This window comes from Arvicanthis niloticus, chromosome 3 (genome assembly GCF_011762505.2).
Source record: "Arvicanthis niloticus isolate mArvNil1 chromosome 3, mArvNil1.pat.X, whole genome shotgun sequence".
Taxonomy (NCBI): domain Eukaryota; kingdom Metazoa; phylum Chordata; class Mammalia; order Rodentia; family Muridae; genus Arvicanthis; species Arvicanthis niloticus.
The window spans coordinates 98,739,032-98,757,011 of NC_047660.1; the positions used below are offsets into that span (position 1 = coordinate 98,739,032).

The following is a 17,980-nucleotide window of genomic DNA, read 5'->3' on the forward strand; positions in this document are numbered from 1 at the left end:
GAATTCACAGAAGTACACTGCAGGGTATTTTATGTTTTATATGTACTATTTTCCCCTTAAAGGTTAAATAATTTTGATCCATAAAATAAATGGACAATAGATGACAGTAAAAAAAATGTATGTGACAAAGTGGTCACTTAACAGTAAAAAAAAATGTATATGACAAAGTGGTCACTTAACTTTGTGTAGGTTTGAGCAAAGGGATGCCTTAAGTCTCCAGAGCAAAGATGGTGAGCTATGGAGGTGTGCGGAGAATGTGTACAGTAAGAGTTGTCATCACTATGCAGTTAGATGTCCAGATAACCTCTCCTTGGAAATGTGTATATGGGCCACAGCAGCCCCTTGCTATGCAGGAGTGGAAGTGGTAATAGCAGGTAAGACGCACCTGTCTTTGCCGTCCTAATGCAGATGTATGCAAATTTCTTCTTATGAATAGACAGATATTTAGAACCATTCCCTGTCCTCAGAGATCTTCATCATCTGAAAAACTTGAAATCTGACAAGAAACATTTCAGGTGGAATATTTTACTCTCTCCAAATAGACCACCTGTTTCCCCTCTGTACAAAGACAGTGCACTAACAACCAGTACCAAAACTAATTTGGAGCATAGATTACAAAATATAATACTAATATATATTCAATGTGGGAAGCTAAAACTTATTCTATTTTTTTCTAATTACATTTTCTTTTCAATAAATACTGGCTGCAGTGTCCTCAGCTATATATTCATAAGCCCAAGCCTAGTTTTATGAACCAACTTTTGATATGTCCAGGTCTACCCTACTTTCTAAACTTCCACAACTCTTTGAAGATGGCTTCCCATTACTTATTGGATAAAATATTATACTTGCATGGCTTCTAGAAAACCTGATTTAGCTTTTCATGTGGATACCAGTCTCTACTTGAGATAGCCCTGGGAAGAAGGCATACCACTTGTTGCAGTCTGGACTGGCTCTCTGTACACTGAATATCTCCTAATGTTGTCAAACAGGGTCTGGATATGGTGCTTTCATTCCCCAAAGCAGCATTGTTCATGGTTATTGTCTTCTTGCACTGGTGAGAGTCCAGCTAGTTCTTGTAATCGTCCTTACCGACAGTTCTATGGCAGAAGCAGCTCTCAAGATGGGCAATCAGACAGTTCCTAGGTTTTTTTTTTTTTAGCATCTTTTACCAGAATTGATTCCTTGAGATGCTTTTGAAACAGCTCCCAACTGTATGTGGCTTTTGGAAAAGAGACCTGATATGAAATGAAAACCTGCCTGAATTATCTACTTTTTAAAATAATTTTCTGCTTACTGTTATTTGGAGCCATCAGCCCCAATAATCAAAGCCAATTAATGAACTGTCTTTGTATGATTACACACACACACACACACACACACACACACACACACAGAGGCATACACACACACACACACACACACACACTGGTTTTGTTCAGTAAAGAACTCTACCTAACACAAATATATACCAGGATTGATACACAGCTACCATGCATTAGTGCCCTCCAGCCTTTCTCATTTATTAGAATTCTCAATTCGTTTCCTAGATTGGACATCACACTGCAGTGGCAATTTTTACAGATCTGCCTCCCAAATCAGCCAGTCAGGCCACCCTAGAACTCAGAGAAGACTGCCCAATTTGACAAATTTTGTATCTAAGTCCCAGCAGCATTTCAGTCCAGTAGGCATTCTGTCTCTGTCCAGCTCTCCTACTGTTGTCGAAGCAGATGGGCATCATCAGATGCAACTTAAATTCTGTCCAACAGGCGGAAGTCAAAGACCAACACTATACCACACAGAGTTGGTCCAGGAGTACGGGTAGATTTTATGACTAGGTCCACCCTAAATATTTTTCCCAACCTTTAATTTACTAAAACAGAAATGATATTAGTTTGTCTCCAAAAAGGATTTTCTAGTTGTAACTTACAAATGTAAAGCTGAGTTATGTTTTTTCTCATTTTATGTTAAATGCAATGAAAATGATGGAGAAAAAAATGTTTTATCCAACATTTCTCTGGAAGTGGAAAGAAGTTGGCATTATTTCTCTTATCACGAACATCTACACTGAGAGTCTAAGAATCACAATAATTTAGAAAAGACCCTGGGGCACAATTGTAGAACTGCTCTTGTATGAACTATTTCTTTCTCAAATATCTGTTGCTACATACCCCAATATACTGAGTAAGAAATCCAATAGAATCCTGCTCTGCAATAATTTGATATTTGAATCGCCATATACATGTGGTCCTTTTTTCCACCTTCAACTCTAGATAAGGCAGAATTTTTTCAATTGTTACTCTGGAAAGAGATGTCTGGACATTATAAATTCTGTTGTTGAGTATCTGTAGCTGAACCCTGTGGCACCTTATAACATGTTGTTGTCATTTGAATGTTGACACTCATAAGCATTTCACAGGTTCTTATAATTTCACCGAGGGTTGATATGTAATATTAACCACACACTTTCGGACCTCTATGTACATGAATGGCAGTGTGAAAACTCCCAAGAGCATGTTATGGAAACAAAGAAGGAGAAAACCAGTGGCACCAATGGATGGGAAGTTAGCACCATTTATACACAAAACTTGTCACGGCTTCTTATCTTCGATAGAAACATTGCTGATGGATCTTTTCATGGAACTGGCTTTGGAGATTGCTGTAGCATTATCCATCCACATTATCCATGTTTTATCCCAGACAGGCAGAAGTGTGTTAGCTTCTTGTAATTACTTTCCTTCCACACTACAGGCCCCTCTACGTCTTGCTATCACCCTCTTCAAAGCCCCTGCCACATCTCTGTTCCTCAGACTATAAATAACAGGGTTGAGCAAGGGGGTGAGGATGGTATAAAAGGCTGAGAAGATTTTGTCTTTGAGTGGGGTGTGATAGGCTTGGGGAAGCATATAGGTGTACAAAGCAGCCCCATAGAACAATGTCACTACAATCACATGTGATGAGCAGGTGGCAAAGGCCTTTTTCCTCCCTTCTTCAGACTTTATCTGATGTACTGTGACCAGTATCTGGGCATAGGATGTGATCACCACAGAGAAGGGGACCAACAGCATCACAACACAGCAGATGTACATTACCATTTCATATATGGCTTTGTCACCACAGGCTAGTCTCAGCATCGTGGGAGCCTCACAGAAAAAGTGGTTGATCTTGTGGGATGCACAGAACGGGAGACTCATTGTGATGGGGGTGAGGAGGAAACTGTCCAAAGCCCCACCAAACCAAGAACTGGTCAAAATAAACCAGCAGACTCTCCGACTCATGAGGACAGGATAACGGAGCGGATTGCAGATGGCCACGTAGCGGTCATAAGCCATAAGTCCCAGCAGGAAGAATTCGGCTCCTACAAAGCCCATGTAGAGAAAGTACTGGGCTGTACAGGCAGCAAAAGAGATGGTCCCTTTGCCTATGATGTAATCAATCAACATCTTAGGCACAATAGTGGAGATATACATCATGTCAATGAAGGAGAGGTGGCTGAGGAGGAAATACATGGGGGTGTGGAGGTGAGGGTCTACGTGAATGAGAAAGATCATGACTCCATTAGCCACTATGGCCATGAAGAACGTGGCACAAATAACACTGAACAGGAATCCCGAGGCTTTGTTGTGAGTAAAGAGGCCCACAAAGGTGAAGTCACTGGGAAAGGTTTTGTTTCCATCCATATGTTTGTATCTGAGCTGGAAGTATAAAGAGAGAAGGAGGAGTTATTGAAAATTACAAAGGTGAGAGGAATCATTACAAATGTATGAATGAGATCCTTAAATTAGACTCCTGTGTCTGATGTCAAGTGCTTTCTGGGAAGTTAATTGTAGCTTCTATTTTGGCAGTGTCTTCTTAAAGACTAACCTGAAAGTCAGGATTCCTGGCATGAAATTGAGTGGATATTTGATAAACAATTTTTAATGCAAATTTTTTATTATTATTGCATAGTATTTGGGTCCTGTAGGTGGCTTCTTCTTCTTTCTTTCTCTCCTTCTCTTTCTCCTTCTCCTTCTTCTTCTCCTTCTTCTCTTCTTTTTGAGTATAGTCTGATTGCTTAAAATGTGTATTCAGCAGCAAAACAACAAATATTTTAAATTAATTTTACACAACCAAGTAATTTAGAACAATATTTGATCAGATTGTAAATTTTCTTCACACTTTAAAAATGTGATGATTCAAGGCTGGAAATGAATTTGGCTCAGCAGATAAAGAAGGTCACCACCAAACTTGATAACCCGAGTTTGAGCATCAGAACTCACGATGGAAGGAGAGGACTGACTCCTGAAAGCTGTCTTCTGATGCAGCCGTGCATGCCATTTACCATATACTCCCATATATGATAAAGAAATAGATGCAATAATACTTTAAAAAGAAATATAAAAGACTTTATCAATTCCACTAGAAATAATCATGAAGTTGTGGACTCTGTTGAAAACTATAATAAGCAGTAGTTAATAGCTCATTATTGACTATGACTGTTAGCCAATTTCTCATTAATCTACTGTTATATCCTGTTTATACACTGACAGGTTTGAATAATTTTGGTGATACTGTACTAGACATCAGGGAGTGGGTTTTTTTTTTTTTTTTTTTTTTTTTTTTTTTTTGCAATTTAATATATCCTTGGAAGAGAAACACTGAAAGAAGTAACAGAAGAGGGAAATATGTTTGGATAATGTTAATAAGACCCTTGGTGAAAATGTTATCATAGACAGTAAAAGAGGATGGACATAAAACTACCATTAATAGATTTGAATATGGGCTCTTATTATAGAATAGAAGACAGGATTATACTGTAAAGCATAACAGGGCTCAGGTATTGAGGAAACAAAAGCCAACTCAGGAAGAGAACTGACTTTGAGGAGGAGCTGAGGGCTGAGCTCAGTGGTAGAGCCCTTGCTTCACATGCATGAGGCCCTGGGTCCATCTTTAGCACCATATTAAACAAATAAACAGCTGGGAAATAGATGGTGAGGGCTAGGCAGTCAGTTTCTCAAAGTAAGTGGGCCAGAGTATGGAGCTCAAATTAATTTTTAAGTATTACCTATGGAATGAACTGCAGTTCAATGATTACATAGCATCATATTTTAGCATATTTACAGAACGTTTAACATATTTATCCTGATCTTTTAAGAAATTTCCCCTTTTCAGCATTTGTGTTATTTATCTTCACCATCACCATCACCATCACCATCATCAACATTAATAGTTATTACTTTAGCATTTCCCTTAACCTTAAAGGTTTGCAAGAGAAAAGCACATGTCTAGGTTAGACTGCCACAGTGCCAGCGATGTCTTCTTACCTGTGTCACCACCAGTCTCCTTAAACATCTGAGACATTTTTGATCTCAAAAGTTTTTTGATTTATTGAGACAGACATAAGTCTTAGAAATGGTGATGTGACAAAAAGCCGTAAGGATCTCCCAGCCGGGGGAGCACACAGAGTCCCCAGAAGGATGCAAATCTATATGAATGAAAAACTCACAGATTGAATATAGAGGGAAAGGAAGAAAACCCAAAGCATTGTGTAGGCTGGACACAAATTTAATGACAGAACACAGGCAACAAGAGTGAAAATATATTGGAATATAACAAATTACAAACCTCCATGATAGGGTTGTTTTTCAATGATACAGTTTGATATGTACAAGACTTTTGGCTCTACTCTATTTCTAGTAATTATTAATAATAATAATAACAACAACAAAGAAACAATTATCTGAAGAGCAAAGGAAGTAATCAACAGTGAAGAAACCATTTATAAAACAGAAAAAAATCTTTGAAAAATATTTACCTAACATCTAGAATGTTATAAGGATCTGAAGAAACTTGATGAGAAAATAATTTGAAAAACTCAACAAGTGAAATATGTCACAATAAAACCTAAACTTTTTGTACTAAAAATGAAAATAAATTTTAATTTTTAAAGATTTATTTATTTAAATGTTTATGAATACTCTATCTGCATGTACACCTGCGTGCCAGAAGAGGGCATCAGATCACATTATAGATTGTTATGAGCCACCATGTAGTTGTTGGGAATTGAACTCAAACCCTCTGGAAGAGCAGCTAGTGCTCTTACACTGAGTCATCTTGCCAAGCTCAAAATATATTTTAAAACATCAATAAACTACTCCAAATTGAGGACAAGTGTTAAACCTATTTCTATAATTTTTTTGAGATTATATGATAACATTTATCTCTTCCCGTTCCTCTCTCCACAATTTCTCATATACCCCTTTGTCTGTCTGTAAATTAATTAATTTATTTATATATAAATGTATATGTTTATACACACACACATACACACACACACATACACACACACATATATATATATTTCTAAATATAACACACTCAGTCTACATAATGTTACTTGTATGTATGTTTTCAGGGATGACCTTTGCCCCTGGATACCAGTTGGTACGCACTTCCCTAGAGAAGACCACCTCCCCAACTCTAAGTTTTTCTCAGTTGCCTATAGGTCTTTTTTCTGGTTGTTTGCTTTCTTTGTCTTTTTGTTTGTTTCAAGACAGTGTCTCACTATGTAGCCCTAGTTTTCCTGGAACTTACTATGTAGATAAGGCTGACCTCAAACTCACAGAGATCTACCTGTCTCTGCCTCCTGAATGCTGCAATTAAAGGTGTGCACCACCATACCCTCTCCACGTGTAGTTCTTTGTGTAGGATTGAGGTCAAAACTGTTTCTAAAAGACAAATCATACATGACTTCCAGAGCCTGGGATATGACCTTGTTTGCAGAGCATGAATCTAGTTTATCAAATACTCCTCTCACTGCTGTGAATAAAAAACAGCCAAGAAGCAACACAAAGGAAAGCTTAATTGCAGTGCATCTCTGAGGGTGCCATTCATCATGTCAGCAAAGACATGACTGTAGGTGATAGATTGCAGCTGTGATGAAAAGCACTTGTTCACATCTTGGCAGGTCAGGAAACACAGATGGTACAGAAAAGAGAGCTGAACTATATACATCTCATGGGCAGACTCCCAGATGTGCCCACCTTGCAAAAATTCCATAAATCCTACCCCTACAAACAGCTGGAGACTAAGTATTTAAATGCAAGTTTTGGGGAATGTTTTACAACCAAATGCCTCACATGCACATGGCCCTAGATTTTATCCACAGCACCACAAAAAGCATTCACAAAATGCTCAGTATCATTAATCATTAGGAAAATTTAAATCAAAACCATGATGCAGTATCATCGCCAGTTATAATGGTTAATATCATAAAGACAAGGTAAGTGCTGACAGCTACCTTTCCCATATTCACTGTAGCACAGTCTTACAGTCACTGTATAAAACCCATCTAACTGTCCAAGAGGAATGAGTAAGGATACATGCATACATACATACATACATACATACATACATACATACATACATACATACACACATACACAACAGAATGAAGCTAAGACATTACTGTGATGAAATGACATTAAGTAACTCACACATGCCTTTTCTCATATGCAGAAGCTAAAATTATTGACACCCTAGAAGTCTGGAGTAGATAGATCTAGTAGATAGAAAGGACAAGGAGAGGGTCCAAGGGTGTGGAGATTGGTCACCTTTGTTATGAAGTACAGTTGTATATGATGAACACATTTTGTGATTCAAATATATGTCAGGACAACCAAGGTGAACAATAGTTTATTGTATATTTCAAAGTACCTGGAAAAGAAGAATTTGATGTTCTCATCACACACACACACACACACACACACACACACGTACAAATGTATGTGGAACATTTTGCAGGAATGACAATAGAAATTTTTAGATTTTTGTGACTACACTGCATATATATACACCAACCTATTGCTCTGTACTGAAATGCTGAATGTGTCCTAATGAGTTTGAGAGGAGTCAGGGGGGCATAATAGGAGTTGAGGATGAGGAAGAAAAAGGTAGAAATGATGTACATACAGTACTCTTATAGAAAATTCTACAAATAGCCTTTAAGTTAAAAATATGCAACAGACATTCATGGACTCCAATATAAATGCAGATGAATTCTGAAGCTGATACTGGGCTGTGCAGGCCATTTAAAGGGACCATGTCCACCAGTGCAGACCTCATCTCAAGTCACTCAAGAGAGTCTGGATTTGCATCCCTACCTGGTACTCACTATGGGTTGCTATGAGATCAGACTTGTGGAAGAGAGAAAATGCACCACCTACATCACCTGCCAAGGGACAGAATCCCACCACTATGGCAGGACTAGAAACAGATGGAGGGTAGGAGCATATTCATGAGTACAGGGGTGCTTGAACACTCAAGTGTTCATGCAGGCTAACTTCTGTACATTCTGTAAGCCAGCTTTTACTGGCCTAACCTTATCATGGCATTCACTTACAATGCCATGCAAAAGGCATTGGAAAAAGGGCCATCATGCATGCTACTGTGACTTCCCTGTGGTAGTTTTGGGTGGGGTTAGGTGGGTCCTGTAGGTGAGAGCTGGGGTGGGTGGTTATCACCTGTCTCTGAAACTTACTAAGTCTCCAAGGACTCCATTCAGACCTTCCTGATGTCCACAGTGGGTGGAGCTGGCACTACCCTCTGCAATCTTTTTCTTAAATTAGTCATTTGTCATGTTAATATTCACACTAACAATTTCAGTAAAAGAAACTGCCTTACCCAAAATGAATGAAATAAAAACGTTTCTTTGAAATGGGGATAAAATTTACTCAAATTTCTCCATGCTAAAAATGGTTGGAAAAATGATTTAAGAAAATAAACTAATTAAACCATAGCTAATACAAGAACAAGATATATATTAAAGAAAATATGTTAGGTTTATATAAATATAGATGGAAATTCCAATGAAGCTAAGTTTGTGTTATAAGCATATGTATATATGACATGCATGTTAAATATAGGTACAATGTACACACATGCATATATAAATAAAGTCTAAAAGTGCTATCCAATTTGGAAGACATGAGATTTTTTTAAATAATGAAATTATGATCTTTCAAATTTACTACTTGAGAAAACAATTGAAAATATCCTTAATATTAAAGTTAGAGCTTTTGTTTCTCATGTTGTGAAAAACAAAGAAATTAACTAACATGGATTAAAGACTCGGATGTAAAAATCTGAAGGTTTGGAGCTACTCAGAGGAAAATTTAATTTGTAGTTACAGACTTGGGCTCTCTAGTTGTCTGGTAGCCCAGAAAATCACAAGTCAAAACAACATACCATATCAAATTAAAAACACTGCATGGCAGAAGAAACAACAAGCGAAGACAGCTTCCAAACAGAAGGCTTTGCAAGCTCTCCACTCACTGAGTATCAATACACAGAACAAACACAGAACTCAGAAAAGCAAACACCAAGACCCCAAATAATCCTATCATAATGATTGAATGAACAAATTGTTCCCAAAGGAAGTAAAAATGATCAACTGATATATTTTAAAAATGTTTAACACTGATATTACACTGAGATCCATCTTACCCTATTCAAAATGACTATCATTATAAAAAATTAAAAATTAAAAACATAGGAGCTGGTAAGCCACAGGAGAAAAGATACCCTTGTCTTAAATTAGTGTAGCCACCTTAGAAATCATTCTGGAAGTTTCTCAAAAAACTGAGCGTCGAACTATAGAGTGAGCCAGCTATATCATTGGTCTGCACATACACATATCAAAGCCAGTGCACAACAGAAACATTCCTACCTGTGTTTTAACCCTACCAGTTACAGGAGTGAAGTCACAGAATCAACCTTGGTGCCAATCACTGGTTAGATGGGTAGAATGTGGAACATAGGAAGAAACCTTCATTTTTATCAGTTTTGGTGAGCCAGCAGCCCAAGACCCAAGAAAGTGGTCTACCACAGAGAGGCATTTCCTAGCTTCCACAATGGAGTTTTATCATCACAACAAAGAATAAAATCACACAATTTGCAGGACACAAGGATGAAATGCAAAGCATGTTAAATGAGACAGTTCAGATCCAGGAAGGCAAGCACTGAATGCTTCCTTTTTCATATGACGAGTACAGTGTCGAAACAGAAAATGAGGGTGGGCTATGCAAGAGGAGGAAGAGGACCAAATGGTGAAGGGTGGGACAAGGAGGGAACACTATAACGACAGTGGATAGGAAACGAAACAGGGAAATAATGAAACAAACAGAAGTTATTAATCAAATGGACTAACATATCTACAGAACATTTCATCCCAACACAAAAGAATATGTTTTCTTCTCAGTACCTCATAGATCCCTTTCCAAAGTTAATCATATAGTTTGTCACAAAACAAGCCCCAAAAGACACAACAAAATTGAAATAACTCCTTGTATCTTATCAGACCACCACAGATTAAAGTTGGACTTAAATAACAGCAGACACACCAGGAAGCTTACAAACTCATGGAAACTGAATGACTCTTCTGAATGACCACTGAGTCTGGGAAGAAATAAAGAAATTAATGACTTTCTAGAATTCAACAAAAATGAAGGCACATTCCCAAATTCATGGGATACAATGAAAGCACCATTAAAAGGAGAGTTTACAGCATTCAGTGCCTTCATAAAGAAAGTGGAGAGATCTCCTGCTATTTATAATCATTCATAACTATAAGCCTATCTCACATATGAATAATGTGTAATCTCAGCAGTTCATCAACAATGACACATATACAAATACAAACCTGCCCATACATGTCCACTGGCCTTCTATCTTCCTTACAACATTCTGCATTAATTGTTAACTACCGATTAAGTCTTGAGTGCAGTTTATAGGTTGGTTAGAGACCTGATCACAGGGCTTTGGGATCTCCAGTGATTTCAATAACTGATGTTTGGCTTTTGGGAAACAACCTGACTGAGGCGTTCTCTGCTCACAACAGTCTCCCCCTCTCCTCATCTATTTGAGCAGTTCCAGGGCTAAACTTCTCTACATGTATTTAAGGAAGCCATTCTGGGTAGATAACTGGTCCATGTTCTCCATCATATGCCACCAAGCCCACTTTAATGATATCAGCCAAGTGTCAACAGAACATGCCATTGCAGTAACAATACAAATGGAAATAGCTGGTACATTTACTAAAACTTGGAGAAAAATATAAAGCTAAAAGCCAATAGAATTGCAGTCTTAAACTCCAACAGATATTCTTCTAGGAAATTAGAAAATGATTCTAAAATGCAGTCTGAAGAATAATGTTTGTTTTTCCCCCTCTGGGAGGATCTAAAAACATAACTACAGCCCATAGAATGCAACAAAATGACAGAAATTAAGCAACTGGATAGAAAAGAGGGTCTAGAAATGATTATTAAACCTGCCAAAGAAACTATACAAAGTCCCCATAATTAATATATTGATTTTTCTTCACATATGTAATTTAAAAATCATATGATGGATTTTACAATATGTAGATGGCAACAAAAATTGAAGTTTCATGATGGAGAATAGGACTTTTAAAACTAAAATCTTTAGACAAAGTAGTTCAAACTGTAAAAGTAAAATTATATATTTAAAAACATTTTTTGTATACTGTTTAAATCTCTTTAGCAAAGTATACTATTTTAATGGAAGTGTGTGTCAACAAGTTTCATGTTGCCCAATTATCAACAGGATATTCTACGCAATAATAGCAAAATGACAAAAGAACATATGTGTTTAAATCTATGCATATGGGTGTATGTCTGTATATGTTTGTGTGTGAAATACAGCATCATTTTTGAGTTTTGAGTAGAAGTAGGCTATATCATACATTGCTACTGTGAGTTTAGACAATTTTGTGAGACTATTCAGCAAAATGTGTTGAAGTCATTTGAAGATCATGTATGCTTTATTTACTTTTAGGAATTTATGCTAAAGCATAAACTGGATAGCATAAAGCCATAGCATAGGTATATGAAAAAATATTCAATTAACCACTGAAATTAATAGTGAAAATAAATTCAAAATATTTTAAACGGTATTTCAAGTTGACTATACTAAACATTGTTCAATCTCCATTGAACTTATCAATAATAATGGTGATTTGTTGTTTTGTGGACATGCCCATCAGATGTCTGAGCAAGAAATAAATCTGTAACTGTATAGAAAATGACAACTCTCTGCATTTGCCCCTACATGTTTTAAACTGAAATAAGAAAAAAAAAATGAGCCATAAAATGAGCCGCTGAAATGGATAGAGGTAGAATAGTTAGGAATAAACTTTCCCAAAGCATCGTAGGTGATTTACCTAGCTGTATGCTATTAACTATATTTTATGTGCTGAATCCTAATAAAACTAGATGCTGCTGCTTGACAGTGGTCATGAGGTCACCTTCCACTTCTTTATAGTGTTCTGACTTCCGTCCGAGAGAAATCCTTATTGCCCCTGTCCTCAGGATACACCTTTATATTTCATCTACAAGTCATATTGATGTCCTGGGTTACTTATTCCATGTTTATACATCTTTAAATGCATTCATTGTGTTTGATTATGCAGTCCTCTTTAAATGGTCTTTGCACCCACAGTCTTTAGCAAGTCAATACACTGATAACTTTTAGAATTTAATGTAGGCAATCATTTTCTACCCCAGACATGGTACTGTTAAATTAGAGAACAAGGACCTAATGATGCATATATTTATCTTGTTCTCCTCTATGACCTCACATCACAGAAAGGACTAACCTGAGTTGGAAAGAAGGTGACCCTGAGATCAGAAAGAAAGCTGACAGCAGTAAAAATGTACAACCCATTTACTCTCTTCTAACTCCATGGAGTAAGTCAAGCCTGTTGTTTCAGTGCAGTATAACTGATGACATCTGACCAGCCTATACCACATCTGGTGAGCTCCTATTCTCCAAATCCACTTCTTGGTGACTCGTGAATGAGTCAAAAGCAATAAGTAAAATATGTCTCCATTATTGTAGCTTTCACTATCTCAAAGCCTGCTGGATGATCCACCTGTGTCGAGTCCAGCCACTGTGCGGTGAGGTCAGGTTTGCCTCACAGACAGACGAATGCTTCATTTGGTACATAAAGCACCAGAACGTTTGAAACTTTTTCCCATCTTTATACTATTATGTTCTACTGATGACTGTAAATATTACATTTTTATTAGAAGTATATCTGAGTGAGCTAAAAAATCATTTCTGTGTTTGAGAATCAGGCTTTGGACTGAATATTTTGCTGTATTGAATCCAGACAATTTATCTCTGCACTCTAGGATGTGCTTTGTCTGTTTCTGAGCGCTTCCCCCACAACTTCTACAAGGTGAGGATCATCATTACAGCACCAGAAAAGATATCACTTCACAGCTCTATTCAATGCTGCTTATAATATTATTATTAATATTCTTATCTCACCAATATCTCTGTGTGTCATACTTAGAGAAAGTGCGTGTCACTTTAAAATGGGCAATCTATCTTACCCATAATTCTGCCTAGACATGATCCAAGGCAGATGTATGACCTCACATTCAAAATGGAGGTGGAGGATGATGATAATGAATTACTTATGGGTATAAGATAGCTCGAAAGAGGAATATTAATCAAAGCCAAAAGCAGTTATGATAAACTTCAGAAGACATATGATGTTAGAAATTGAAGAGATAAAAGAATCTATCTCTCCCTCTCTCTCCTCTCTGTTTCTGTTTCTCTCTCTGTCTTTCTCTCTGTCTCTGTCTCTGTCTCTGACTTTCTCTCTCTCTCTCTCTCTCTCTCTCTCTCTCTCTCTCTCTCTCTCTCTCTCTCTCTCTCACACACACACACACACACACACACACGATAATGGAGATGCAGGCTGAAATGAGCATTGAGGAAGGAGAAAGTTATTGAGGACCTGTGAAGATGGCCACTTACCTGAGCCATTATCTTTCACTTGGTCACCACACAAAGTTGGGGCACACAGCATTAGGCAACCAAGGAAAGGAAAGTTTAAATAAGTTAGAAAACACCATCCTAATAAGCCTGAGATGTCTCCCAGGAGAAATGTCTGAGAATCCAGTGGGTATCAATTAAACTGGCCCAGCCTGAATGCAGACCCTTCACTCACAATGTCAGACAACAAGCAGAGAATGGTCTCTGAAGCAGGTGACTGGACCATCTTCTCTTCAGCTGCTTCACTCTTAATTAACAGCTTGAGGATAACTGTTTACTAGATGTTTCATCATAAGAATCCTTATGTCTCTCATTTCTCTAGAGTGTAACTTAGTGGTATTTGGAATGTTGCCAAGGAAAGAAAGGAGTTCATGTACTGAGTCTTGTTAGGGTCAGGACTCTAGTGCCCCCATTTTCCTCTTCTATGAAGTAGCTTCCCAATCACATCATTCATTAACTAAATACAAAGAAGTAAAGTTTTATTTACAGACTTTAAGTGGGTAGCATGGGGCTCTTTCCGAACAAGTGTATGATGCACTTCACGCCCATCTCTCATGCCCACTCCTCCTGCCCACCCCTCATGCCCACCTCTCATGCCCATCTCTCATGCCCACCCCTCATGTCCACCTCTCATGCCCATCTCTCATGCCCACCCCTCATGCCCACCTCTCATCCCACTCTAGCTTTTCCACTCCTGCTCCCACTCACCCTAGACTCCTCTACTCCCCTAGACAGTTTCAATCCAATTTAATGTCATTGATGCCCTTAAGATTTTATATATTTGTAAATCCTAGGATCCCAAAATGAAAGAAAATGTGGTATTTGTCTTTTTGAGACTGACTGGATTCACCTAATATGGTCATTTCCAGTTGTGTCCATTTTCCTGAAAATGGCACAACAATTTCATTCTTATTTATGAGTGAGAAAAATCTGCCTTACATACAAATCACATTTTTATGACCTGTGGCTCTGTTATTGGACACCAAGGTTGATTCTTGTTCATAGTGCTATAGTAAACACTGACAAACAAGTTAATATTTCAGATAAACATCCATGAGAGGAGGCTGAATATATGGTTAAGTTATTTTCAGCATTTTGAAGAACTTTCATGCTGACTTCCATGATGAGTGGCTGGATTAGTTGACACTATTCAGTAGAGTGTAAGGTTCCTTTATCCACATCCTAACCAGCATTTGTCATTTTGTTCTGTTTTGTTTAATGAGGGACATTCTGACTGAGATGAGATAAAATCTCAGTGTAGCCTTTGAACTTCTATGATGGCCAGTGAGGTTGAACATTGTTTTTATGTGTTTATTTGACATTTGTTCTTCATCTTTTGAGACTAGTGTGTTCATTTTGTTAACCAATATTTTCATCAGTTCAATAGAGACAACAAGCACTCTGCTAAGAAAACAGATCAGGTCAGATTTTGTTTAATAATCGAACTAAAGTCACAATTCAAGTTATAGAAAGTATTACTATTGAATCCTTTTAAGTACACAGTCAAAGATTAAGTTGTTAAAAAAAACCTACTATATCCTTGATTGAGAGTTCATATTTTAGACTACAGTTATAGACAGCTGTGAGCTGCTGGGAATTGTGAGAGGTGCTGGGAATTGAACTCAGGACTTCTGGAAGGGCAGCCAGTATGCTTAACCCCTGAGCTACCTCCCTGAGCCATCTCTCCAGGTCTACAAAGTTTTTTTTTTTTTTTTTTTAATTTTTAAAGTTAGTAAGAAATTTTGTAGTAGCTGAAAACTAAGGGAACTCCTTTTCATGTAGGGTCCCATTGAACAAACAGAAACCTTTGGAGAAGTAAATTTGTTAAAGAGATGTGTCAGGAGGGGCTTCATATGTCAGGACTTTCCTCCCCCCTTGCACAATAAGAAGAAATCCAGAAAGTCTGTGTTTTAATTAAAGAACTAATGACAACCACAGAGGGGACACAGTGTCTATGCAAAAACACACAGTTTTCACCTAAAAAGGATAAGAGATAATTTATTCTGAAGCCAAATAGAAGTGACTATGTGCTGGGAAAGATGTTTTAATATGGTAACTATTTGGCATTTTAAAAATGTTAAAATTATAATATCATAGATCAAAAGACACTTTTCAAATATACTAGTCCAACAGTAAGTAACTGGTTAACCCCAAGTGAGGAAATCTCAGCTATAAGATAACCAGTAGGAGGCAGAGAAAATGCTGAAACTTCTTATCCTCCTATATCTATCTTTCCAATTTTATTCAATTCTTGGACCTGAAACCAGGAGTTTACACATATTAAGCAAGCACTCGCCAACTAAGCTATATTTCCAACTTCCTATACTTTAGGAAATGAACAGTACAATGCCAAATATAAGAATTAAAGGAATGAAGTAAGCTAACATGTATAAAGAGATTCTCATGGATGCCATAAAAATACCATTTAATTAATAAAGTATTTAAGTCAGGATACAAGTTCATATTTTCTTGAACAAGAAAGTTCATATTTTCATTGATCAGAAAATTACTTGATTGCTGACAATTGCTCTATTTCCAAGATGTACATGTCTTAAGTTAATTTCTTGTTTGGAAGAAATTTATTATTTGGAAGAATTTATTATTTACTGAGAATTTCACATATATGTATATAACCAGGAGTAAGTATACAAACCAAAAAAGTAAAAAACACCATGGGAGGGGAGAGACTTAGAGAAGAATTAGCAGGATACAGGTACTATAAAGATGAAAATGAAAAAAAATGAGGAGGCTTTAATTGGAGCTGGAAGATGAAAGACAATGCAGAGGGAGAGGGAGAAAGAATGCTAAATAACACTAAGGGTATTGGAAAAAGTCATAGGAAATCATATCACTTTATGTTTAACTACAATTATGTATAATAATAAACATATATACAATACACATGCATGCGTATGCACTTGTTTACTCATGTGCACACACGTGCACATGCACACACACATCAGAACAAAGATGCAATTATTTGTTTAATTACAACTTCAACTGAGCATGCAAATAGCTATGAATAATTGTGTTTTATGGACAGTGGTAAAGATTAAGGCTGTAATAAGTTCATTGCTCAAATAATCTTAAGCTGCATCTGCTAAAAGTGGTACCTGAATTTGTTAAGGAAGTGTTGAAGAAGAAAATCATCCAAAGTAGTGGGATTAAAAGTTTGTTAATAATGTCATTTGTATATGCATATTTTGATATGCCTTGATTAGTTCAATGGTTGAGCACTTACAAATCTTCCTGTGGGTTATACACACTCATCTCTGGTATTCCTAAGTTAACACCTTCTAAATCTATGCCCCTTTCATGGTGGAATCCTTCTTCACCTCCCCTGTGTTTCTTGCCTTGGAATATTAAAAGTCCCACCTGTTTCACCGTACCCAGCCATTGGTCATTGGCTCTTTATTGATTAATCAAAAACCAATTACAGACAGCAACCCTCAGGACCTGGACATGCAGATTTCCATACGATTTTGGGAGCCAAATTAGGACAAAGCATTAGAACCAATCCCCAACAATAGACCTATGCAAGATCTGAGGGAAGTGAATAAGAGCTGAGATTATTCACTTTACAGTTCCAAACCCGTATACTCTCATGAGTGTGATCCTCCAGAGGAAAAAAGAGTAGACTATCCTGGACCTAAAAGATGCATTTTTCCATCTCCCATTGGCAGAGGTGATAAAATCTATTTTTACTTTTGATTTACAGAATCAAAGAAAGGTTAAAGTAGGCAACTTAGATAGACCAGGTTCTCCTAGGGATTTAAAAATTCTCTAGCTGTCTGATGAGGGAAGTACTAACCTCCTGACTTTTTGTCAGAAGTTTCCCAGAACCATACTCTTATAATGTGTACATGACCTCCTCCTAGTTTCTGGACCTTAAATAGATTTTAAAGGGGTCACTGAAGGACTGTTGCAAGAGGTACAGACCTATGAAGTATCAGCTAAGAAAGTCCATCTTTGTACATCAGAGGCTACATATCTTGGCTAGCAACTGAGGGGATGCAAAAGGAACATGTCTTAGAGAAGGATTGCTGTCACTTTTCACATTCCAACTGCAAAAACTAAGAGACGGCTTGTAGAGTTTCTCAATATGGTTGGACATTGCATTCCCTAGATACCAGGGTTT

At 37.2% G+C, this 17,980-nt stretch overlaps 1 protein-coding gene across 4 annotated transcripts; it reads right to left on the reverse strand.

Annotated features, from left to right (window-relative positions):
• Positions 1–1,498: 1,498 nt before the first annotated feature.
• On the reverse strand, positions 1,499–14,023 carry LOC117705999 (olfactory receptor 2T6-like). Of its 4 annotated transcripts, XM_076931575.1 has the most exons (4): positions 13,825–14,018; positions 5,304–5,464; positions 3,865–4,053; positions 1,499–3,695 (listed from the first exon to the last, which is right to left on the reverse strand). In XM_076931575.1, the coding sequence occupies exon 4, from the start codon at positions 3,678–3,680 to the stop codon at positions 2,730–2,732; it is 951 nt and encodes a 316-aa protein (XP_076787690.1). In that variant the 5' UTR covers positions 3,681–3,695; positions 3,865–4,053; positions 5,304–5,464; positions 13,825–14,018; the 3' UTR covers positions 1,499–2,729. The 4 variants fall into 4 exon arrangements, with proteins under 4 accessions (XP_076787690.1, XP_076787689.1, XP_076787691.1 ...); XM_076931574.1 differs by lacking the exon at positions 5,304–5,464 and having other exon boundaries at positions 13,825–14,023; XM_076931576.1 differs by lacking the exon at positions 3,865–4,053 and having other exon boundaries at positions 13,825–14,021.
• Positions 14,024–17,980: the final 3,957 nt, after the last annotated feature.